Source organism: Squalius cephalus, assembly GCF_949319135.1.
Source record: "Squalius cephalus genome assembly, chromosome: 5".
NCBI classification, from domain to species: domain Eukaryota; kingdom Metazoa; phylum Chordata; class Actinopteri; order Cypriniformes; family Leuciscidae; genus Squalius; species Squalius cephalus.
Genome location: NC_137126.1, coordinates 35,008,029 through 35,033,536, shown reverse-complemented (window position 1 = coordinate 35,033,536; position 25,508 = coordinate 35,008,029). Strand labels below are relative to the sequence as shown.

Here is a 25,508-nt window from a genome sequence, read left to right as displayed (position 1 = left end):
TCACTCTAACTCTGTGGTTTTGAACTCATAGTTATGTTTTCTGTTCCTTTTTTATTGTAGCGTAAACTCGTCATCAACTTGATGATGTGCTCTTTGTATTGTTGACTTTTTTTAAGGAATCGAGAAGAGATACGAGTGTGCAAACTTTGGTGAGCAGGGGATCACAGTGGGCTGCTGGGATACATACAGGCATGATATTGACTGCCAGTGGGTGGACATTACAGATGTTAAACCAGGAGACTACACATTCCAGGTAATAATGACATTTCCGAAATAGTAGTAATTTTAGTACCAAAGAAATTCTTTTAATCATATTATCCTGATTCTTGGAAACTGACATTGTGTTTAGATCTTTGAGCTGACTGTTTTCACTCTCTCTGACAGATTGTAATTAACCCCAATTATGAGGTTGCTGAGTCGGATTACACCAATAACATTGTCAAATGCAGATGTCGATATGATGGTCATCGTATATGGATGTATAATTGCCATATAGGTAAACAAAACGTCATGAATGCCTCTTCACATTGTCTTGCCATGAAAATGACTTACTTTTTTCACATACACTGGCTCCATGAATGATTCACTTTTGGACGCTTTAGTGACACTTAGAAATACGTCTTCTTTTTAGTGACTAGTCCCCTCATGCTAACTATGATTTTTTTTTTTTTTTTTTATCTTACCTGAAAAGTTAGCTTATTCTTGTACACTACTATTCAGATATTTAGGGTCTATTTGTTTTTGTTTTTAATTAATACTTTTATTCAGCTTGGATGCATTAAATTGATCAAAAGTGACCATAAAGACATTTATTAAAGATGTCTGTTTCAAATAATTGCTTTTATTTTGAACTTTCTATTCATCAAAGAATCCTGCAAAAATGTATCACGGTTTCCACAAAAATATTAATCAGCACAACTGTTTTTAACAATAATAATAATAAGAAATCATATTTGAATGATAATATTTAGTATTTTTGATCAAATAAATGCAGCCTGGGTGAGCATAAAAAGCCTTCTTTCATAAACACTAGAACAGTTCACAGACCCCAACATTTTGAATAGTAGTCTAAATATAAAAAAGAGGCTTGGCTTGATATGTTTAAAGAATAATCTAAATTGTTCAAATATTTTTGGGACCATAATTGCATGAAATGTCATGCTTAGAATGAACATGCATAGATCCCTGTATAGTGAACGTCACTGTGATTCTGTGTCTCTTTTAAGGGGGCTCCTTTAGTGCCGAGACAGAAGACACTTTCCCTGGCCTGATCAACAACCAGGTGACCCATAGGTAAAAGAGAGGTGATAAAGAACATCTAGAAACCCCGGCCAACCAGTGAGATTATCAAGAGCCCTGAACCACTACACCTCTCTAGAGGACCTTTCATCTCTCAGTAATTTCACGGTACTCGTTCAACTATGCTCAGTGTCACAGCATTCCTCTACTGTATTACAGGACTGAACATCACTTTTTCAATAGAGAACTCGATTAACAGACTGAAAAGCTGTTTTTTTCCCCCTCTGACCGCTGAGCCAGTAGCAATTCTGAAACCTCATTCTTTCTCTGTTTGCTGCTGGTGTTGAAGATGAAACTGTGGATAACTCTCAAGTGAGCTCACTTCAGACATGAAAGGAACTCTGGTGCACTTTTTAACTTTTAAAAAGGATCTGTGGTTTAGGTCTTTTTGTAAGCGTTTGGACAAGGTGAGAGGAGTTTCCTCAGATGAGTCTTCTGAAAGAATATTACATAAATCTACAAAAAATAAAGGCCTGAAGAGACCATTTCCTTTCCTTTTTAGTGACATGCATTTCAGGTATATACTTTGGCATTTTGAAAACCAAGCTGATTACTTGCTTATAGATATTATTGGTTATAATTTAAGTGTCATATGGGTTTGTAGAGGAAACAACTGATACATAAGAAAGATATGATGAGACGGATAATATTTTCTACCAAAGTCCTATTTTATCAGTATTATTAGAAATGATATTACGTAATGTATGAATACTTTAAATATTGCCAGTAGCCTTAAGCATTCCAATTCAGATCAGAAGTTCATAAACACTGGCACCCCAGGAGCAGGTGACCCTGTTTAATCGTTTTTTTTTTGTTGTTTTTTTGTTTTTTCCTGCCTGTTCTTCTCAGACCTTGACTGACGGTCAGTTTTTGTGGACAATCATTATGAATTATTTATGCTCTCCATTCTGTAACTCTTATGAAGCTGACTGAAAATGTCACAAGCAGTCTGATCCTTTCCAAGCATTCATATAAGAGTATTCATAGTATTTCATCATGTAAGTTTTAAATAACTTATTTTAAGACAGGGATTTCAAATTCTATTTCATAAGTTCTTTTTTCAATGTGGAATGTCTTACATTTGTTGTCTGTCATTGGTGCTAACATAGTGTTATCCTCTGTTTTTTGAGGGACCATATCAGCTACTTTTATATTATGCTTACTTGAATGGATGTAAAAATCATGGATGAATGCGATGTAGCATAATAAACATGCATTATTTGGCAAAGAAAAACAAGATGTAGTATGCCTGTTCATTCTCCTAGTTGTTTTCCAGGAGTCATTCTTTCCTCTTCTCCCCATTGCACCCTCTTGTGGTGTTTTCCAAGGTGGGAAACAGATGCTGTATTCACTTCATCCACTAAAGTGTACTCTAGTAACAAAATGAAAAAATATAGACCTCAGGACTCTACAGTACTTTAGGGTTGTTGTTTTTTTGTGCATTATGTACCCTGACAACTATAGCTATAATGATTGGATAATTTTATCATTGCATACTGTATACTGTTTCACATACAATTTTTTAATTAGTAGGCAGCATGTGTACTACATAGTAGAGATGCACCGATACTAATTTTCCCAGCCAATAACGACTGCCGATTATTCAGAATGATATATGCCGATGCTGATACTGATAGTTAGATTTTTCTTTGATCTCCCAAATATTGCTGCAAACTATAGAACCCTCTAATTTGGTACATTAATATAATATTAGAGGTTACAATTAACAACAGGGGTATTATTCAACTTCTATTTATTTTCATATATAATAATTACACGTTAATGTTTGTAGGCTATACAACTCAGTTGCACATAGTTTTCATAAGCACTTGTCTTCATGGCAAATTTATTCAAATATATATATAATATATCAAATTAAATTAGCTCCTCTAGTGTTTTTTATTGCTAACCAAATGAACTGTGAATATCAGATAAATTTCCCTAGGTAAATGCAACGTTAGGTGACATTGTTCACAAGTAGTTCACTATGTAGGCCTATATAACCTATCTATGACTAGCCTACAGAGATCTGTCACGTCACATTTAAGAGCATCAAAACGCCATTTATTGTTGAATAAATGAATTACATTCATTGTTTGAATTTCATGATAAAATGAACAGAATTTGAAAGATGTTTCTTATCATAAGTAACAAAGCACAAATCTCTTTGCGATTATTGGACGGGAGGCGGGCTACAAATAATGTTTGTTGTAGGGAAAAACCGTGGGCCTGGCTTGAACTGCGGGTGACTCATAGGGTCAAGCAGAGACTGCTTTTAGCTTTTTTTGAACTAGAAACTTTCATTTTTTTAACTGTTAACTGTTTATTGTTGCGTCAACTTGCCCTAAATTCAACACGAGAGATTTTCTTCACACACAGTATGAGTTGCAGTCTGGCACGTTTTCCGTACCCTTTTGATTGACAGGATATATTCTGCCCTGATCATCGTCTATTTTTAAACAATGATGGCCGATAGTGAAAATAACAGCTTTTATCGGCCGATTCTGATTATGTGCATCTCTACTACATGCAGTAGCCTACAATGGGCTATTTCATTCGGAACAACCGAACTCTCTGTAAACTGTCTTTACATGGCCACCACAACGTCACCAGTTTACATTCCATACAGAGTCTATGAAGATTAATGTAGGACCTATGTGTTCACATTGCTTATTAAAGCATTCAGTTGTAAACAGGGCTATGCTCTTCATATGAATAATTACATACAGTATCTGTTTTTACAAAAACAACATACATAATTCAAGATTAGCTTATACATCAGTAATCTTGTGTCAATGAATCTGAGTGTATAATTTCTTGTTTTGTTTATGTATTAAAAGTAATGATGATGGCCAGTTTTGAGATTAAAGTTCATCATATTCATTGCTACAGGACATGTGGGAACAGAGCAGACAGATCATTTTCCTAGATTTACCTTTTAGATGTTGGAGGTCTATTTTAGAAAGAATGGTCATTGTTCTTACTGGTTAAACCTCAACTGTTAAACGTACATAGACCACCCACAGAATATGAAAACATGTGGTCATAAACAACATCGAATGAAATAAATCTATTAATTAGCCTATATTGAATTGCATTTCCAGGACAATGGAGACTGGCTGCACTGCAGACCTTCACTCTCAACCTCAAATGCACTTTCTCTGGAACCAGTCAGTAATACACAGTTGTTTTTTTTTTAATGTGGTACTGTTGTCTGTTTAGAGCAATTCAGTGTTATGCATCAGCATTTATTGTAGCTACACTTTTTAGACTTTGTCTTTTAGACAATAATTGTAAGAACACAACCAGCGGGGGGAAAAAAGGGATTAAAAAAAGAAAACGTTTTTTTTTTTAAAGTGCCAAGATGTGAGGTTATAGCCAGTGGTTCCATCTGCGTTGTTTTCTTGGTAACATGCTTTTGAGTTTCTCCTGCTAAACCTCATAGCTATTGCTGTTACCACCGTGCTTTTTGCTTATTTTTATTGTTTTTGCATCAAAATTTCAAGCCACGCATCTCAATTTTCACCTCATTAGATCACCAGAAGTTTCTTCCAAAAGGTTTCATGTTTTGTCTTGGAATCTAGAAAACCTTAGACGTGATTTAATGCTTGCTTCTCTCACAGGCTTTCTTCCAAATCTGACAGGCTGAATAAATGGTTATGTCTGTTATATCGGTTATATCTTTCTACATGAAAAAAAAAAAAAACAGAGCATGCAGAAACTTGGAATTTGGGTACTGTAAGTAGCCAGGATTTGTCAAAATCCAATTTATGCTTCTCTGTAACTCAATTAACCTCTCAAATAACCTCTCAATTCAGTATTCAGACGAACATCTTTGTGTGCTCACTCATCTCAAGGAACATTTGTTCTTTTCGTCTTCTCTTTTGGAACTTATGGGATGATATATTCTGGATATATTCAAAAATATTTTTTATTGAATACTAATTTAGTCTAATTTAGAATTAAATGGCTGTGGACAAAATGTATAAAAATGTTGACAGTCATTATAGGACCGCAAAAAAAGATAAATTGATTCTCTGTTGATGAAAATGTTAGAGTAAGTTAGATTTGATTATATATTTAGGGATATTAGGTAGCGCTACAGCACATCATAAACAACGCTAAATAATATAAACAGAACATCATTAAAATAAGTCATTAAAACTCTGGGTTTGACTCTGGGTTTCATCCTCTGTCCTCATTGAACTGTAACACAGAAAGATGTATAATTAATGGTAAGTTAATGTTAAATAAAAAAAGAATTAAGTCATAGGGGCCTAAATGAAAAGACAATGATAGATAGTGATTTTATGTGCATGAATAAAGCGGTAGTCTACAGCATTGTTTAGGCACATTGTAAGGCAGGACAGTGGGTAGTGTTGCATAACATAGCAGGCAGACTTGATAAGATTAATTATGTCTCAACTAAAGAAGACATAAGTGCAGACGTCACTGTTACTCTACTTGGATGACTGATTTCTGATTAAAAAAAAAAAAAAAACATTCTGCTTAATCCTAGACAATTTTTACTAACCATGGTTTACAAAATGTCTCAGTTGAGTATTTGCCTTATTAGACGATGACAGACAAATTGGGAGAAAAATAAACAGCAGGCCATTCTAAAATCAACTTGAAATAACAGTGTGCGAATATAAAGTAGCTTGTTATACAATTTCAGACATTGTTTAGAGAAGATAAAAACATGCTAGAACTTCATCATCATCAAATTCAAACACTAAGTCTTAGTTTTCAGTGGGTAAAAACATGTTTTCACCCTTCAAATATCTTTTTTTTTTTTTAAACATTCGTACTACAGAATTGAAGCTGCAGTTCATATAATTCAATGGGCTTTTCATTTGCCTGTGGTTCAGTAAGTCAGTCAGTTTTTTTTTTCAATTTTTATTTTAACTTAAATGGGAAATTAGAAAAGTGTAAGAAAAGAGAAGTGAAGAAGCAAAAATTGTTGATTTTTGTATTGTCTCTACCCTTACAAGAGGAAAGTGTAGAAAACCTTAGACTTGCTTCTCTCACAGGCTTTATTCCAAATCTGGCAGGCTGAATAAATGGTTATGTCTGTTATAGAGAAACATTTTTTATTTATTTTAATATCCAAAGTAATATCCAAAGAACAATTGTCCACATTTAGGTAAACGTAAGTCCATGTTGCCATATAATTTTGATAAGTTTTTTTTTTTTTTTTGTACAAAATATTTGTATGTGAACTTAATAAAGTGTTCTTCAAATAATACCTCTCCTAAAATAATACCTACCTATTTTTTTATTTTTTAGTATTTTGATATTCAGGAAGTAGTACAAATACTACATTTACAGAGTGACTTTAACACTGCTCCCATGAGTAGGCCTAATTGTTGTCAAATGTTAAAGACCACCCTTTAGACGTGATACCTTTTTTTTCTTGATTCATTGTACATCTAAGTTTTAAGCACAAATAAAAAGAACAATCAGGATAGATAATGACCCCTCAAGAGTAGGTTTTACTGTGCTATACACTCTCAGAAAAAAAGGTACAAAAGCTGTCACTGTGGCGGTACCTTTTCAAAAGGTACACCTTTGTACCTAAAGAGTGCATTTAAGTCCCTCAAAGGTACATAAAGGGTGCTTTGAGCATCAGATATTGAAGCTTGTTTGAAAGTGACGCTTTGGGGTGAGAATGTGTTGTATTAGTACCTAAATGGTACATATTAGAACCCTTTTGAAGGGTACTGTCCCAGTGACAGCTTTTGTACCTTTTTTTCTGAGAGTGTACGATTGTGTTGTCCCAGTATAAATCAAGGCTGTGGGCCACACTGGTCAGTCAGTGAAGATGTATGCTGCTTTAATAGAGACTGAGCAATAAAACCAGCCACTTGCTGCATGTTATCTAAATGGTCACCCAAAATGATGCTTGTTAGAGTCCTGTCTGCTTAAGTGGAGAAGGAATGCAAGATGACAAAGAAGCCCTGAGAAAGGCAATGAAAGATTTTTTTTTCTTTTACTGTCTGACTAGTGCAGCAGACCCATATTCATAGAACAGGGAGGATGATGAAGTACATTCTAGATAGTCTTATTACACAGCTTTCTATACTTGATTCTGATTGGTCATTCGCAGCATTTAGCAGTCAGATATTTCCTGATATTCCATGTTGTCCATAGCCATGCTGTATATCAGCTGTATAATAGAGTTGATTGTATCAGTCTGCTCATTCGATCACCATGTTGTATCACAGTGCAGACTGGCTCTCTCGTTTCATATGAAGCAACTAGCACCATTTTGCCTTTCATTTATTGATTGCAGTGACTTCAACAGACCAGTATTATTTTTATTGATCAAGTTGTACGTTGCATTGGATACATTTATTTTCTTAGTTGAAGCTTTAAGATATAGCTTATACAATTAATTTTTTTTTTTTATTATTTCAAGTCCATGTATTTATTTATTTGGTGGGTATCCAAATAAAGACATGAATCAATAGATATGACTTTAAGAGGAAGTATTTTAATTAAATATACTCTTCTGGTGGTGACTCAGCACTTTTAACTCAGCACTTTTCAGCAAAATCTGATCTTGTTACAGTTTTGGCAGAAATGAGAGTATATTAAAAATAAGTAACTTATTTCTTGTCTTGGGACTGTAAATAGTAATCTAATGTTAACAATATTTGAAACCTTAAGTGAAAATTTAAATTGAATTTAAATTTAGATGTGGATCAAGGTAACTGACCAGTACAGCAGCCAGCAAATGATAGAATCCAGTCTGAATGAGTGGATAACATTGAATGAATCGCTAAGTGAACAACATTCTTGTTACCTTTCCAATGGGAATTTGCACTGCATCCTCTAGAGGACACTTTGAGGAACACCTCCAGCGTGACAGGTGTCTGAAGCATGTGTTTAAACTAGGGCTGGGGGAATTAACGCGTTAATCTTTGCGATTAATTTTAAATGTTTAACGCGTTATAAAATATAATGCAATTAACGCAGCACTTTTTTTGCCTCCTTTTAATGATTTCCTGTTGCGGCTGCTATATTGAGAAGGCTGAAAATATGCCGTCCCGCCTCTCCGTGTTCGGCGATCAGGTTTCATTCTCGCGCAGCTTTCATGAGCGGGTCTTTTCCGTGCGGCGCGCTCTCTGTTCCGTGTGTATTTGTGTGTGTGTCGGCGCGCTCTGTCGTTAACGGCCCAGCGGCGCGCTCTCCGTTCCGTGTGTGCGTGTGTGTGTGTGTGTGTCGGCGGCTCTGTCGTTAACGGCCCAAACGCTCCAACCATGTACTGAGCACTGGAAAAGCAAAGTCCACTCAAATAACGTGAAATTTCTCTGTAGACTTCTGTTTGCTGAGCTGGTATAGTCATGCTGGGCAACAATGGTAAAAGCTCTGATCACATGCTCTGGTAATAATAGATTTGTAGGACTATATTTTATTTAGATAATTAGTAGAAAAAAATAATAATAATCTGTTAAATTGATTATGTTGATTGATTATTGAAAAAGCATAATATATTGATATATTGATGTTTAATATTATTTTAATATAGGGCTATTTTCTGTTCCTTTTTTCCCTGTGTTGTTTAATTTAATTAGGTGATTCTAAGTTTAAATATTGATGATTACAAGCTTGGGGGAAATGCAATTAATTGCAATTAATTACAGCAAATTGTGCAATTAATTAGTTAAATTTTTTTTAATCGATTCCCAGCCCTAGTTTAAACATGACAGTGTCATTGGCCGACGACAGTCCCAGGAGAGAAAGGAGAGAAAAAAAGAAATCTGTTTGTTTTGAATCGTGATTTTGGCGATAGTGGATGCATCCTCTGACAAGCGTTTCAGGAAGTGTGCGCTGGCGTGTCAGCGTTATCTTACACCGGACGATACACTTGTGCGTCATTTGTTTTGGAGAGGATCATGTGCGTTCTGTTCTCGAGGGAGCAGAATGTGCAGATTGCAGAGACTCAGAGAGGTCAAGCTGCTGGAGGAATTCGATCGAGGTATGGCTATCTGTCATACCCCTGCCACTCATTCTAGTGAGCTGCTAGATACGGACGTGACTTCTCTTGAGTCATCTGATCTAGCAGACAGTGCCCTTTTGGCTTCAAGGCAGGAAGAGCAGGATGTGGCTGTGGAGGGTGAATTACTTTTTATCACATGAATTATGCAAACGTTGAGGGGAATGCTCGAGCATGGTTAAGCATCGATGCCTCCTATGAAAGGTGCTATCTTTCTATGGGTGAAATATTGATGTTGAAGACTCCAGCCAGGGTTACCTCTCAATTAAATGGCTGGGCATATGCGGCTGCAGGTCAGGCCGGTGGGGCTTTGCACATAATGGCTATGTTGCAAGCCTACCAAGCGGACCTGCTTAAAGATCTGGATGATGGCCAGGGGCTGTCCCCTGAAGCAGTCACTGAGCTGTGCCGAACCACAGATCTTGCTCTCTGGGCCACCAAACAAACAGCTGCCACTGTTGGCCTTTCGACGGTGGCAATGGTGACCACAGAGAGACGTTTGTGGGTTAACCTGGCAGACATCGGGGAGAAAGAAAAGCACTTTCTTCTCGAAGCACCAGTATCACCCTCTGTGCTTTTCGGCACATCTTTCGAGGTGGTGGTCGAGAGTTTCAGAGAGTGTAGGGTGCAGTCTGCAGCGTTTAACAGATTTATACTGTGCCGCCCAAGATCTGCACCTTAAACCTCGGGGGTCCTGGGCAGTCTGAGTCTGAGGACCTCTATTTCAGGGAGGGTGTGGTAACAGAGGTTTTCCACGCCTAACACACAGCTCCTGAAACTGAACTAATGATGTTATGGTGGAGTGCATGTTTTAAAAATTGCATGCCCTACCGCTCTGAAGGTTGGGTAGAAGGACTTTATGTGTTGGTGTGCTTGAGGTGCGATGTGGAAGGAGATTGCCTTCCCTGGTGTGGGCTTATAATTACGAAAGTCCATAGGTGGGTTCTATTATGCGGGCGGTTTACCTCTGAAACTGTTACTGCTTCCCCCAGTGTGATGGGGTTCAGAATCTGAATCAGAATGAGCTTTATTCGCCAAGTGTGCACGCACACACAAGGAATTTGTTGAGGCTGCCTCTCACTGATAGCGTGTTTCTTAAGAATGTGGATCCCTTAGATAGTGAAGTGTAACTTCCTCTTCCCAGTCTTGGGGCCCCTTTAAGTAGGAAATTCCTTTGCAGGTAATTAGTGGAGCCTCTTCACCCTATTTTTGTTATGCTGGTAGGGTGAGGCACCTTTGAGGTTTTAAGTAAGGTCCTTGTCCCCGCAATCATAATCACACTGTGTTCGTTCATTGGCCAGAGAAGAACTGGCCCCCCGACTGTGCCTGGTTTCTCCCAAGGTTTTTTTCTCCATTCTGTCACCTGATGGAGTTTGGGTTCCTTGTCACTGTCACCTCTGGCTTGCTTAGTTGGGAACACTTAATATTCAACAATATTATTGATCTGACTATACTGACGCTGTTGTATGAGAACTGCAGCTGTACAGAGATAACAGGAAAATATTGCAACAAAGTTTGTTTCTAGATGAAAACAGAGTCACAGTCCAGCTGAAGTAAGTTCAATGATGGTTCATTTTTGTTGTAAAAAAGTTATTAATTTAGTTCATTTATATACTGTATATAGCCACTCTGGAGAAAACTGTGATGTCATCGTCCAGCTCAGTTCAGTTCTCTTATAATGGTGTCAATGCAGGCAGATCAATAATATTGTTGAATATTAAATTAAATGTCCCCAACTAAGCAAGCCAAAAGCCAAATTCGACAAGGACGAAAAACGACAGTGGCAAGGAACCAAAATTCCATCAGGTGACATAATGGAGAAAAAAACCTTGGGAGAAACCAGGCTCAGTCGGGGGGGCAGTTTTCCTCTGGCCAACGTATGAACAGTGTATGATTATGATTGGATTGAAACATTCAGAATATTATCCAGTTCCATCTGGTTGAAGATCGGAGTCATCACGTTGAAGGCTCCTTCATTTACCTAGATGAAACTGACTCCCTAGGGTTCTTCAACAGGCAGTTTCCCTAGAATGCAAATTTTAGCAAATTCGCAAGGTCGTAGCTGCCTCTACTATAATGGGTTATTAAAGTAGGTGGCTCCCTTGAGTAAGCAGCGAAGTAGAAACAAAGGAAACTTTATTAGGGTCTATCGTCCCTGGTTCTAGCCTAGTCAAAGTTGGGGGTCACAGTTTTGGGTGAGCATCAGATTCCCCTCATTCAGAGGGTCTTTCTGCTGAGTCCTCAGCTCCCCAGAGAACCCATCTCTGGGCCCTGGTTGAGAAGGGGTTTTTGCCTGAGCTTTGCATTCCTTCTTACTGGTTGATTCAAGAGTGCTGGCCTTACGAGATGCTGATCCTACGTCAGACGGTGTTAAGCATTTTGCTAGAAAAATGCTCCCCTGTGGTGTTTAGGGGTTGAAACAGATCCCCCCCACCCCACCCCCCTATTTATATAAGGTTGATGCCTCCCCTAATTGTGGGTTTCTTAAGTAAGCAGCTTCCTTCTGTTTCGTGAAGCCAAGACTGCCTCCCCACAGGCTGGGTTTCCATGCAGGTGGCCCCTTCATGAGTCAAAACTAAGGTTGAAGCTGTCTCCCCCTGATAGCGTAAGTAGACATCTTAAGTAGACAGCTTCCTTAAGTCATGAGTGACAGGTGAGGGTACCATTGTTTTCCTGCGCCAGTAACCCCTTAAAGATTATGTTTGGCATAGGCTGACATTACCAGACCTTGAGCTCCACCCGTCTTATGCTGGGTACACACCAAAAGATTTTTTACATCTTATAAGATTTTCAAAATGTGATAGACCACAAACATGAGGACAAAAAATCCTAGATTTAAGCATTTTGCTCCTATAGTGTGTGGTGTGCCATGATGTGACAAAGACAGCACACCACACACAAACAGATTTTCAACCAGATTCTCGACTGTGAACACAGGAAATCTCACAAAAGCTCGCGAGACTTCAGAATAAGCATGTCGGATGATATGCAGGAAGAAATTATGATGATAGTGTTTGATGAATGATTTTCACAGAAAATTCACATAAAAAAAAAAAAACAACAACATTGTACCCACCATTATATATAACCTTTTATACAGAAATATATTCATTCTTTATTGTCTTAATTTATTCTTTATTGTATTTATTTTCTCTTTAGAAAAAGTTAGCCTATTTAATCCCTCACTGAACCCTTAGCCTATAACACTCAGCTTCCTGCGTGTGTGCGTGTGTGTGTGTGTGAGAATGACCGTCTTCCATCATCTCACTTTCTGATTGGATATTGTTTCGCTTCACGTGATAATCTCCAGAACGTTCGCACGTTTGTCCTCGGGGTTCCCCCCACACATCAGGATTTCTGATCGTAAATATTAAACATGTTTAATATTTACGATTCGCGATCGGGGCGGCTCCGACGTTCTTCCGAGCAGGTTCGGACACTCTTAACACACCTCACACCAAGGGAAAATCTGATAAGATAATCTGTTGAACCATCAAGATAATCGGGACATAGCTAGGATTGTCGGAAGGGGGGAAATCGGCCCAAAATCAGCCCGATTATCTTTTGGTGTGTACCCAGCATTAGGGGTTGAAGTTTGGGTGGTGGCTGTTGGGAATAGTGTCACTGACAGTTCCGTGGACCTGAGTAAGGGAATCTGACTCCGGCATCTAATTCCGTTGAGTCCTTGTTTGTGTTTGTCACAGCCAATTAAGTAGTCATTCTTTCAGCATGGTGGAGTGGGCATTTGTTCCCCAAAGTGTAGAGGATGCTGTGCAAGTTCCCATTCAAAAGGGAATGTCTCAGGTTACGCATGTAACCATGGTTCCCTGAGAAGGGAAACAAGACACCGTGTCTCTCTGCCATGCATCAGGCCTGCCTGTCTACATCTCCTTCAGACAAAGAAGTTGATGATGTCTAATACAGGTGCCCTTTTAAACTCACGGTCACACCAGTAGTGACGTCACGGACTGTCGTCGACCAATGACATTGTCGTGTTTAAAACACGTGCTTCAGACACCTGTCATGTTGGAGGTGTTCCCCAAAGTGTCCTCTAGAGGATGCAGTGTCTCAATCCCCTTCTCAGGGAACCATGGTTACATGCATAACCTAAGATATTTTATTTTGTGTCAGCAGACCAGTGATGTGCCAATGGAAAATACAGAGAGACAAGTAAAAGCATTCAGCATTTCACCAACCTTTTCCACCACAACCCCTAATGGAATTAAAGACAATGATAGTACTGTTGTACCAATATTCACAGTTTCATTTGTCAGAGTGTAAAATGGCTTGTGTGTTTTTGGAATTGGAGGGATATAATATATTACAAACCATGTAGGCCTAACTTAAATGCAGTCTAGAATTTTAAGTATTTCATGTGAACTACAGTTTCATGAGAAAGCCAAGTATTATTATGGCATGTGCAAGAGCATTTTAATTTGTGTGTGTGTGTGTGTGTGTGTGTGTGTGTGTGTGTGTGTGTGTGTGTGTGTGTGTGTGTGCGCGCGCGCGCGCGCGATCCACTTCGCCCAGAAACACAGCTTCCCTGTACCCTAAATCCTTATTAATTCAAGCCTGTACAAAACATTTTTAGTTGGAAGCACATCATTTACTGTTACACATACAATCCCTTTTCAGATTAGAAGAAACACAATACATAAAAGAAATGCATAACATTAGTTGAGGGTTAGGAATTTACTTAAAAAGTAAATCAGCTTTTTTGTATTCATTTTTCTGGTATTGTTCCAGAGTAGTGGTCATACTACAGTTTGCAATACAAACTTAAGGTGAAATGTCATAATTATGGCAACACAGCAATCTGGCATAATAAATGGTAAATAATTCAACAAGTTGTTGATTTTATCAAGGGATGTGACTTCTATTGAAGCAGTACCTTATCTATGCTACAGATGGCAGTAAGTGCTATGTAAATGTATGAGAAATGTGCAAAATGGAAAATAGTGGCAATAATGCAGTGCACTGATGTAAATCTCAAGGATAAAATCAAAATTGGTCAAAGAAAATGTTATTTAAACTGATTTTATTACAATATGAGTCACATTTGATTTGTAGCATATGTGCAACTCCACATGTCACAATTCCAGCACACATTACACACCAAAACGTATGCATTCCATTGAGATGATTGGTAATTGGTGTAAACAACAGATGTTAGAGTGACCATGACAGAATATAACAACACAATATCAAATCAATAATCAAAATATCTGTTCTTATGTTATCTCAGATTTGGGTAACTCAGACAGAGAACTTACTGTTACATCAAAGTAACACAGTGATGTCTATGTGCACTTTAAAATGGTAGCTTTATGGGCGAAATAGAAACACAAATAGGCAACAGATGTGGTGAATCTGAGGCACAGAAAAAAGCTTCCTTTAACCATACCTGGATCGAGTCCATCAGCAGAATGCAATATGCCAAACGTCAGGATGGCCCAGCTGTACCAGAAAAGTAAGAAAAGAAAAAAAGGTTGAGACAAAAACTATCTGAAATATTCTTTTCCACCATGACTTTGAAAATGAGAAATGCTGAGGCCAGTCAGCTTCACAGAGTAGTGCTTAACTTTAAGTTCTAAAATATGTTTTTAGGGATCTTCTAGGACTGTTTAAAAAGGAACAATATCAACTTTCAATGCAGCCTTTGTTTTTGGGTCATATTATGGTCGGGACCCAAAGAGAGTAGAATCTCAGCTCAATCCATCTCATCCAGTTGTGCATGCAACTCTGACATGTGCAACCTTGGAGCGCTCCCTGCCCAGCATTTTTCACACTTGATTACGCCATACATAGTCAAGTATTGAACTGGCCATCCGACTGTTTAGATGACATCATTCAGAGTGAATATAGATAGATTTCTAGACAAGGGTTACCCTGGTTTTTGGCTCCTGCTCCGTTGCCTTGTAGATGTGCCAGCTGGTTTCTTTTAAAATGCCATTTATAACTGTGAGACTAATAAATATGGACATACAACTGGAACACATTTTCACTTTTATTTACCAGAATATAAACCAAAAGTCTGTTTTACGTTCTGATGGATTTCAGTGTCTTCCTGGCTTCCAAATTTGTGTTTTGATAAATCGTTTTAAGCTGCATCTTCTGATGTATGAAACGTGTTAACACAGCAAGCATGCCGTCCAGTGGTAACAGAAATAATATTCAATAAATCATATTTTTTTGCAAACGCACAGTACTTGGCAAAAAAAAAAAAAAAAAAAAAAAAAAACTATATAAAGAAAGTAATAACATGTGCTCAACATATCCTGAATTAAGCTAGTCTCAAACATTGGTTTGTAACTAATGAGGCCTTGTTTTTGCAACACATGGAAGGCTACTAGAAAATGTGCCCTAAACACATTAATTGTATTTTTCCAAGTGAGCCATGTTGTTTTGTCAAGCTGGTATGCATTAAAGAGAAGCAAAGTGTGTCTCTTAATGTTTATTAGCTGTTTAATATCCTGCTTAGAGTCTCTTTTATCATTCGGGTTACATTTGATTCCTTTTTATTCATTGCATTCCTGTTCAACCCACTAGCTCCTTTTGCTCTCCGTGTCTCACAAGCACATTTTTAGGGTAACATTAAGTTTTGTTATTCTAGCTTAAGCTGTGACAATGAACCTGTGGTCAAAGTCTTGCCACTATCAAAACAGATTTATAATAACCATTGTCCTTCAAACCAAATGTTCTCTAATATTTAATAGAAATGGAGTATGAATCACACTTGTGTTATTAAGTAAGGTTTCCCGCCTTGTGGTAAAGCATGTGGGAAACTTGGACTAGTTATAGGGTTTGCATGTTGCTGATGACATTCATTGGCTCTGTGGGGTCATGTCTAGTTGTACCCAACAAGTGAATTTAATTTAAGTTGCATGTTTGAACCAGAGGTGAATTACTTCATGTTGCACTCATCTCTATAAAAGCTGTTAATCAAACATTTATACTGTGAAATTTGACAGTTTTATTATTCTCTCTCCCACACTGTGCATGTGTGTAAACTTGTGCTTGACTGAGTAGTATACCTTCCTTGATTATTTGTAAAACTGTACACGCAGAGGCCAATGCTGCAAATGAACAAATCATAGGAGTGCGTTATGGAAAAAAAAAAAATTTTTAAATGTTTTTGAAAGAAGTTTCTTATGCTCACCAAGGCTGCATTTATTTAATAAAAAAGTACAGTAAAAGCAGCAATATTGCGAAATGTATTACAAATTAAAACAACTGTTTTCTATTTGAATATATTCTAAGATGTTATTTATTCCTGTGATGCAAAGCTGAATTTTTAGCATCATCATTTCTTCAGTCTTCAGTGTCACTTGATCCTTCAGAAATCATTCTAATATGCTGATTTGGTGCTCAGTGGGACTTTTTCCAGCATGGAGACCATTGAATGTTTGACACAGTTCATAAGTAATTAATATAACAGTGTGCTTTAGGCAATTTAGACTATTTATCATTGATAAATGATAAAAAGGGCTGTTTAACTGGGTTTGGGCTTTTCTCCAATACAAAAAACTAAACAAAACTATCATCTTTTTATTATTTGTTCTTCTCAAATTTTATGATTCATGAGAAACTAGGCTGGAGGTGTTGGAAAAAAGGGCATTAGGGTTGTAGATACGTTCAGTACAGTCATTTCATTTTGAATATGCTGTGTTTAAACACTGAGCTATATCTAGCAAAGAGACTTCATGTCTCAGAGTGCGTTTATCACTCTATCTCAGCTGTAACAGTATCTGTACCAGATATTTCGCTGGAATGCCTTTACATTCCGTAAAGCCATTTCTTCTCCAAACAAGGACACAACATTTTTCTGCTTGCTCATTGTCGAGACCTCTTCGATTTAACCATCAGGATTATAAAAAAAAATGTTTCATTTTTCATTAAGCATAAGAGTCTTATAGGAAATATATATGCAGGCTTTTTCCAAAAATATGATTTATGCTGGATTGGTAACTTTTTAGGAGGAAGCACCATAATAAAATAGCTGATGACACTGAGATAAAATTGAAGTTTCGTATCTAAAAATACAAACAGCCTCTCCAAATTCGAAAGTAACAGACACTCCATCTGATGTATAACTAGTGTAAAAGGAATGTAGCATGTTTCCAGAGTAAGCCTTTAAATCTTCTGATTATATTTAAGATCTGATCCCCATAAATGGAAGGATGTGGATAACACCAAGACATTTTAACAAGCAACACAGGGGGGAAATGGAACAGAGAAAAAAGGAAAGAGGGATATCACAGATTGCTAATCTCTGCACACGTGATAATATAAGAAAGACAGAAAGAAGCCAGAACTTTTCCGAAGTCTCCATTTCGTGACTCACAAATACCTGTTTTATTATCCTACCAGTTTAATCCCAACTGAAATTTCTCAATAAATATTTTGTTTCAATTACCAGCACGTCAAGCTGTTCCTAAGCAAGCAAACAATGTTGACTTTCACTCTCGTCTAATTACTTTCACTTGAAAACACTAATTTTGATATAGGCAAAGAAAATGGAATAACAAAAGAAAAATGCTTTTCCTTTTTCATCTCAAGCTCAGCTGCCTGGGTGACAAGTATATTTTTCTTGTGAAGCAATAACGAAAATAATTTTGTCTCTTTAGAATTCCTTCATTTAGGTTAAAGTGAGATCAATGAAGATTTTTGAATTCTGGTACATGTTTGGACTAAAACAACAAGCAAAGCAAAGGTTTCAATTATACATTTTGGCACAGATTATGAATATGGAGTGGCCTTATGTTTCAAATGATGCAATCAAGACATTTTGATTATATACAAGGAAAAATTTGTTTAGAAAATGCTGAGAGAAAAACAAGGGTATATACTGCAGTCCTGACCATTGCAGCACACAGTCGCAGGTTGAGATTTAAGGGAAATAAAAGCTTATTGATGAGTTTGGGAGGATGGAAATCCACCTTGAAATGGCCCAGGGGTAAAGCATGTTTAGCCCTCTTAAAGACCCCTACAGGCATAAAGTGGGAAGGATTGAATATGGAGAGGTAGTGAACAGTGGAGGGGGTAGATGCGAAACCAGCTTAGACAAAGAGCCCCTTTTTCCAGGGTCCAGACGACCCCCACTTTTGCCATTCAAGATAAATAAATAAATAGGAATGGAGAAAGAAACCATATACGCCCTCTGAAAGGCTCTAGGCTTGAGTGAGTGACAGACAATTGAAAAGACAAATTGTTACATTGTCTTTGGCCATGGAAGGCAGGAGGGTTGCTGCAAAAAGGCAATTATGGGGGGATGTGAACTGTGAGGTCAAAGGTCAAACACTGTGTCTGACCCCAAATTTGAAGGCGGCATGTAACTGACCTCTTGTCTATCTCTTCATACTCTCTCTCCTTCTCTTTGTTTGGGTTTTCCTTCGACCATTTTTTTTCAGTGCCCATTCCCTTAAAAAGCTGACTAGCTTTCCCTTGCTGTTGAGAAGTGCTGACAAGGCATTTGTCCTGTAGTCACTCACCCATGTTTGATTTAATTGCTTTTCCAGTGCCTTGAAATGCTCTCCTTGGAATAAGCTCTCAGGGGCGAGAGAAATATATGAAATTACTGCCAAACATTTTATATCCTAACAGTTTTAGGTTCCTGTGTAGCCTATAGATTTAGAGACCATGATTAAGTGTAATCATTGGAACGGTCTTGACCAGACAAGTCAAATTAGAACCACACTTAATGGCATCAAGTTGCCCATGGGCTGCCAAAACTCACATTATTTTGACAGTCAGTTGAGACGACGACGGGATGACCTACTGCGCGCCGGTGGAGGCAGCACTCCCATGAAGCTTGTGGGCTGGAAAACCCTCCCTTTTCCTGTCACATCCAGCCTGTCTCCTTAAGCAAGGAACTGAACTGAACTGAACTGAACGCTGTTTTCTCTGGGAACTTTGCCACCAGGCAGGTGACCTTCCTGGCCTGTACTTCACTCTTAGCAGCAGCTGGACCTTTCATTAATCATACGTCCATGCTGATATACCATACATGTAAGTCAGAAATCAAAAACAGATCTTGGAATATATGAACTGGCTTTTATTTTGCATATTTGAAACCGCTACTTCTACCCAGCTTACAACTTTATGTTCTATGAATGATTATGCAAATGTTTTGCAACAGTTTGCATCAATCTTTTTGAGTTATTACGACTTCTAACTAAATTATGTTCAACCAACAAACTACATTGAGTTAGAAGGTTAGAAGAACTTAATCATTTGTAGCATGAGCATACATTTTTAAGTTGATTATTTTTAACATGTATATTCCTTATCCAGTCCTTTATACAAAGCATGCTGGGAACTTGAAATCCTTTGCCCAATTTTTAGTTACTACAGTCTTTTTAAATACATTAACGTGGGATTTACACACAATATTAAGTGAAGATCAACATTATCTCAACAGAACCAATATATTAATTTAGAAACATAATAGAAATATATAAATTTTTAAAACAAAAATGATCCAAAATTACATATATTAATTTTTAAATCCTATAGATTTCTCTAACAAAGTGTGATTAATGCTTTTCATTCATGCTATCATTTTGGTGAATGTTTATCAAGCTTGATAATGTTGAAAGAAAGTTCTATTAATGATTCTGTAGAATCTTTTGTTTGTAACTTTGAGAGAAGTATTACAGAATGTTCTGACAATGTTCCTTGTTAGCTAGGATAAAGATAATAGATATAGAAAAACTATTGCACATATGACAGAAACAAAGCAATGTTGCAGTAAACAGGGGAAAGACTTGTGGGTAAAATGTGGAGGTTCTGGAAGGACAGATTATTCAGTGGTTGGAATAACTAAATGCAACACACCATGCCTTCCTCGTTAAAATGCAATGAGTTCCTGATGAGACCACATTAAGGCTGCTTTGTGAAAAAAAAAGAAATGCATAGAGCTGAACAGGTTCCCATTTTGTTTACAAATGGTCACCAGTGTAGTGTTGCTCTCAGTGCCAATGATGTAAAAACTCTTTGTTGTAAAAAACACAATGCTAGTTACATTCTGTTCAGTTCACTGGACAATGAACAGCTGTATACAAGTCACATAAATAGCCTTATCTGCAATAATCAGCAGCCACTGAATTTTAGGGTCATCAACACCATAATTTATTTAATTATAGGCACTCATTTAACAGCACATCTCCACTGATTAAATAATAAATCCACTGAAGTTAGCAGTGGAAGATTTGTTGTAATTTACTTGCTAATAGTCTCAGGCAAACAGTGATTCACAATTAAATGAACTGAAATGACAGTTTATATGTATGGCACTCATTTTAGCTAGCATGGCTGTGCAATGTTGTTTATGTGAGGGTTTATTTGTGCTGATGTTAAAGAGGGTGTCCCAAGAGTCCTGTTTAGCATCATGCAAAAGAAAGACGAGAGCCTCGAGGTTTCCATGCTGGACAAATGTCTCTGCCCATGCATGAAGTCACAGAGACACCACAACACATGTTTCTATGTCTGGTGAATGTCATGCATCAGCTGACCTAATTCCTATACTTTAGTCGTTCTTTGTGCTGGAGTTCCCAGAGCCATGGGTGAAAAACTATTGTGGTTTTGATTTGTAAGCCTTATAATTATGCTGTTTAATTTATAGATCATAATGATTATTTACATGTCTGTTTTTTGCAGCTGGCAGCACTGTATGTACATGTAATGGATCAAAACAGATTTTTGAAATAATTAAAAAAGACAAACTAATTGTGTGTGTGCGGGGGGCTAGGGTCCAATTTTTTTTTTTTTTTTTAACCACATATACTCTTTTTAAAGTTTGTCCTATTTATATCGAATAGAAAAAAAAGAGACCCCTCAGGAATATCGAAGCACTTCTTGAAGAAGGAAATAAAACGTTAAACCGGCTGAATTTGATTTACGGACGAAAATATGTTTCAGTGGTAAAATACAGAAGAGGAAAAAGTTTTTTTTTTTTTTTTGGTGGCATGAGGTTCCTGTAATTATAAACAGATGGATGTCAAAATGGCTCTGAGCTCCAGCACTCCCTTCTCGTTCCCCATATTTATTAAGATGTTCTGACATGGATTTGGTAAAGACTCAGTTTGCGGTGTTCCTCTCTGGAACATAAAACCTTTTCGATATGACCGCCTCCTGTGATTTAGAGATAGCAACGCTCCTCCCTTTTTATGATAAGCCTATTTATTTAGCTCTCCTAACTGGTTGGATTGAATTTTAATTTTTGCATTTAATATTGTTTAATTCCTGTTGTCCATGCCCCATTTATAACAGAATACAGTCCATTTTTTGTTTAATCCCTGTTGTCCATGTCCCTTTTATAAAAAATAAAAAAACAGTACATTTTCTGAAAGCCACTATTGTTAGATGGTTCAACAAATAAATATCCAAAATCATAATAAACTAGTAGTTTAGAAGATAAAATGCAGTCAAATTGTTATGCAGCTCTCCTCCATTTCGCTCAAATTTGAAAATTCCATAAGTGGTTTAATGCATGCTGTCATATTGTGATTATACATTAAAATGAGAATAAGCATCAGATCTGAGCTGATTTACTCGAACACAAGCTGGTAATAGTGTGTTAGGTTAGATGATGATATCTTTGGTGTGCAAAAAAGTGGGGTCGGTAGACTATAGACTAGAGTGGTTATCAGTTGCAATGCTACTACCGTCATGGGACAGGCTCCTAAATGGTCTTTTAGAGGCAAAGGGATTTTCTCTGCTTTCCTTGGCTTTGAGCTGTGAAAGAAAAGTAACAGCATGTTTGTTTTACTGCTCCTCACTTTTTTCTCTTTTCTCCTCAGGGCAAATCAATCTGTCATTCCTGCCGGCGGCTGGAGAGAACATTGTGAATGTCTAAGAGTCCATCTTTTACTCTTTGGCAAACTTTCTGAAGGCCTGCGGTGCAGCATGGTGGATATATTGTCTCTTTATCCCGAAAAGCCCTGGAGATGTTATGGTGGTCTACAAAAAAGGATTGAATTGCTATGCCCAATTAAATGTGATTTTTTTAAAAATATTGTCTCCTGCTAATATCAACTTAAAATACATCACCAAAATCAGCTTTAGGGTGCTGAGACCTCTTCATAAGATTCATCTGGCTTCACATTCAAGGGTTTAATGAGCATGAACTTTCAACTGTCAAAATGTTTCACTGTACAGTTACTTTTTCCTACTCCCACATAATCTAGTTGTTTGTTTATGAACATAATGGTTGCTATGATCCACCTTGGCAATCAATGTGACATAGGCAGAGTTGGCTATAATTAATTTGTAATTTGGGTCTAGTTTAAACCGTAAAATTAAAGATTTACAGAGCAGCCAACCCCCAAAAGGCACAAGGATGACACTGCTTCATCTCATTTATAGTGTCCTGACAAGCCTTAACAAAGACACAAATTAAGCAACCAATTCAAGTCTAGCAGAGTCTTGAGAAACATGCAATAAACCAGAATCAGTTTCTCTCCGATAAAGCAGTCTGCTTTCTCCATTCTGAGTGATTATGGAGTGTGAACATGTTTTATAACTTGACATGTGACATGTAAAGAGCTCTTAGCCTAAATCAACAGGAGTGTAAGAATTTCCTTCTCTCTCTCTGTTTCCTCATCCCAACATGAAAGTTCAAGCTGTCTGTAAATGTTCGTCATTGGCTTTGCAACACATGCAGACAAGCACTCACAGGTTGGTGTAAAATGTGGAAATGCGGTATACAGTCTTGTGAATTCCCCAGGAGGTGTCAGGACAACATTATTTTAAATGAGGATAGTCTTCAATGGGATAAGTAGTGAGTAAATGAAATGGCATGCATATTTCCAATTTAACAGAACATACAGGCTACTTTGGAATTCACTTTAATTAGTACTGACGCAATTTGTTGAGTAATTTAATTAAGAATTCTTATTTTTCACACATGGGTTTGGAACTACGGCGGGAGACAAAGACCTCCCATTATGCATCATCACATTCCTGCATTTAGCCCTCTATTCTCCTTTAAATCAGGAAAAGTTGATGCGTTTAGGCACTGCGGTTAGTATAAGATTAGACCTTTCGTGTACCTGCATGCGCATTTTACTGATAATGATCTCCATTGTGGCTGAGGAAACCACTTTGCATAAGGTCCAATGGGCACTCAATACAACAACCACAGCTTTGCTTTGTTAGTTTAAATGTTATGTTAAGAGGCCTACTGTTGGGTCACTTTTCCACTCACAGCCTTTCAATTAGCATTCATGCAGGCATCTCTCAGTGTGATATTAGCTTGATCAAGTCCTTTTCCCTCGGACTATACCAGAGGCTATACAAACAGAAAAAGGCATTCATTTATTCAGCTTAAAAAACTCCGTAAACTCCCAGGCCGGCCGGCCATCCAGCCGGCCAAGAAATTCTCTGGAAAGGTGCTGGCTGAAAAATGCTTCAGTCGAGAGCTGTTGAGGGTTCACACGTTGTTCCTTCCGATAAGCTAGCACTCCCTTTTACTGACACTATTGCTTTTTTTAGCCCCATATCTTTAAGATATGTTCACCCACATCATGTAGACCATTTCATGTGGTTTAGTTTAGCAGAGATGAAATGCAATTTCAGCTGACGTATGTTTAACCAAATTCATAGAATAGTCTTTCATGATAGAAGACCTAATGCATAAGTGTATTTGTGGAAATGTGAGTTATATTAATTAAGGTCTCCAAAAGCCCGATTCACTGGTAAACGAAACCACGTAAAAAATATTAAAATACATGGAGCACGGAACACATCATTATATTTCTAATTTTAGCAAACTATTATATACAGCTATTTATTATCTTTATCTATAAAGTTTTCCTTAGTTACTTGTAGCCATACTGAAATAAATAAATAGAAATTTAAAATAGAAAAAGAGTCAGCGAAAATTAATTAGATCAAACTTGATCTAAACAAAATCAAAAGTGTCACCATTTAAACAAATTTCACTTGATTGCAGAAATGTTATAATGATGTTTGTGATAAGTCATTACATTTTTTTTTAAATCTCCAAATTAATGTCTATAATTGTAAATTACTAAACCTAGTGGAAGTTAAACATGTAAAGCCAGAAACAATTGCTGAAACAAATTTTATTTTTAAATAGTTTTTTTTAACCTTTAGACAAAATCATGTAAAAAAAAAAAAAAAAAAATTTCTAGAATGATATAGTGAGAATAGCTCACACTCTAGGAGGGGAAGAGGCCTTTACTGGTGTGCATCTTGAGAGGAAACAATGGCATTGACATATTTTTAGATATGTATGTGCAAGTTGCTTTCAGTTAAAACAGATCAAACATGCATTTAGTCTGGGACTAGCTTAAGCCTTGTGTGTTAAACCAGGGGATAATGTGTTTTAAGATGATATTCCATCTTGAAATATTACTTACTATATAAATGTCATTCTTATATTTACTTTATAAAATCATTAAAGATTTCACAGCTAAAAAAAGGTGGACATTTATCAAATTGTACCTTTTACTTACATAAAAAGTATGTTTTGATCATGCAGATAATTTAGAAGAGTTCATGTATCAAATATTATACAATATAGGGTTAAACGGTGCTGTGTAGAGCTAATTAAATTGAATAATGTCTATTAATTGTTATTGCATAAACCAACAATTGCAATTTCTAAGGAATGCCACCCTATTTGTGATGATTTAATCATCTTTTGAAACTAAACTGGAAAAAGAGAGATAACCTTGTGTTTTAACAGACACACCATTGCAGTGGCATCTATCCACATCAGCATCTAAGCTTCCTAATTTTCTACACAGAAGGACTAGGTTGAGGAAACATTTCGCGTGTATTCATGGTAATCATTTTTGTTTTTATACTCGAGTAAGTTCAAACTCTGCACACTGTAGTGGCCGTGTTGCTTTAAATTGTCCTGACAACGTGAGTTGGTGGTAATGAGCTCTGAGCTATCTTCAGACTTAATTATCTCATTCTCACCAATGTGATTAGCAAAACAACTGCGCAGAGGAGAGCTAACATGCGTTGGGCGATTTCACACCTCACATTTTAACTTAATTTGGTTCATTGAAATACAAATGAGACCATGAACATAGTGCAAATAATGTCTTATGGTAGGCTATTAAAAGCACCTTTAAACGTTCACGGTGTATGGAGAAATCGCGTATGACTGCTTAACAAGAATATATTACAGCTAAAGTAGGTAACGTTAACTCACGTTTTAAAGAGACTTCAT

At 37.1% G+C, this 25,508-nt stretch overlaps 1 protein-coding gene and 1 long non-coding RNA gene across 2 annotated transcripts in view; one reads left to right on the top strand and one right to left on the bottom strand.

The window, feature by feature from the left end:
• The window catches only part of loxl2b (lysyl oxidase-like 2b), a 23,813-nt gene extending 21,285 nt beyond the window's left edge, over positions 1-2,528 (top strand). The window contains exons 12-14 of the mRNA XM_079871675.1: positions 117-253; positions 385-496; positions 1,227-2,528. Coding sequence (XP_079727801.1) covers positions 117-253; positions 385-496; positions 1,227-1,297 — 320 coding nt within the window. The 3' untranslated portion in view covers positions 1,298-2,528. The remainder of the gene's footprint in view (positions 1-116; positions 254-384; positions 497-1,226) is intronic.
• Positions 1-25,508, bottom strand: part of LOC307158774 — a 26,442-nt gene extending 934 nt beyond the window's left edge. Inside the window, exons 1-2 of the long non-coding RNA XR_013821276.1 lie at positions 25,491-25,508; positions 14,706-14,758 (exon numbers count right to left, since the gene is read on the bottom strand). This is a non-coding gene — a long non-coding RNA (uncharacterized lncRNA). The remainder of the gene's footprint in view (positions 1-14,705; positions 14,759-25,490) is intronic.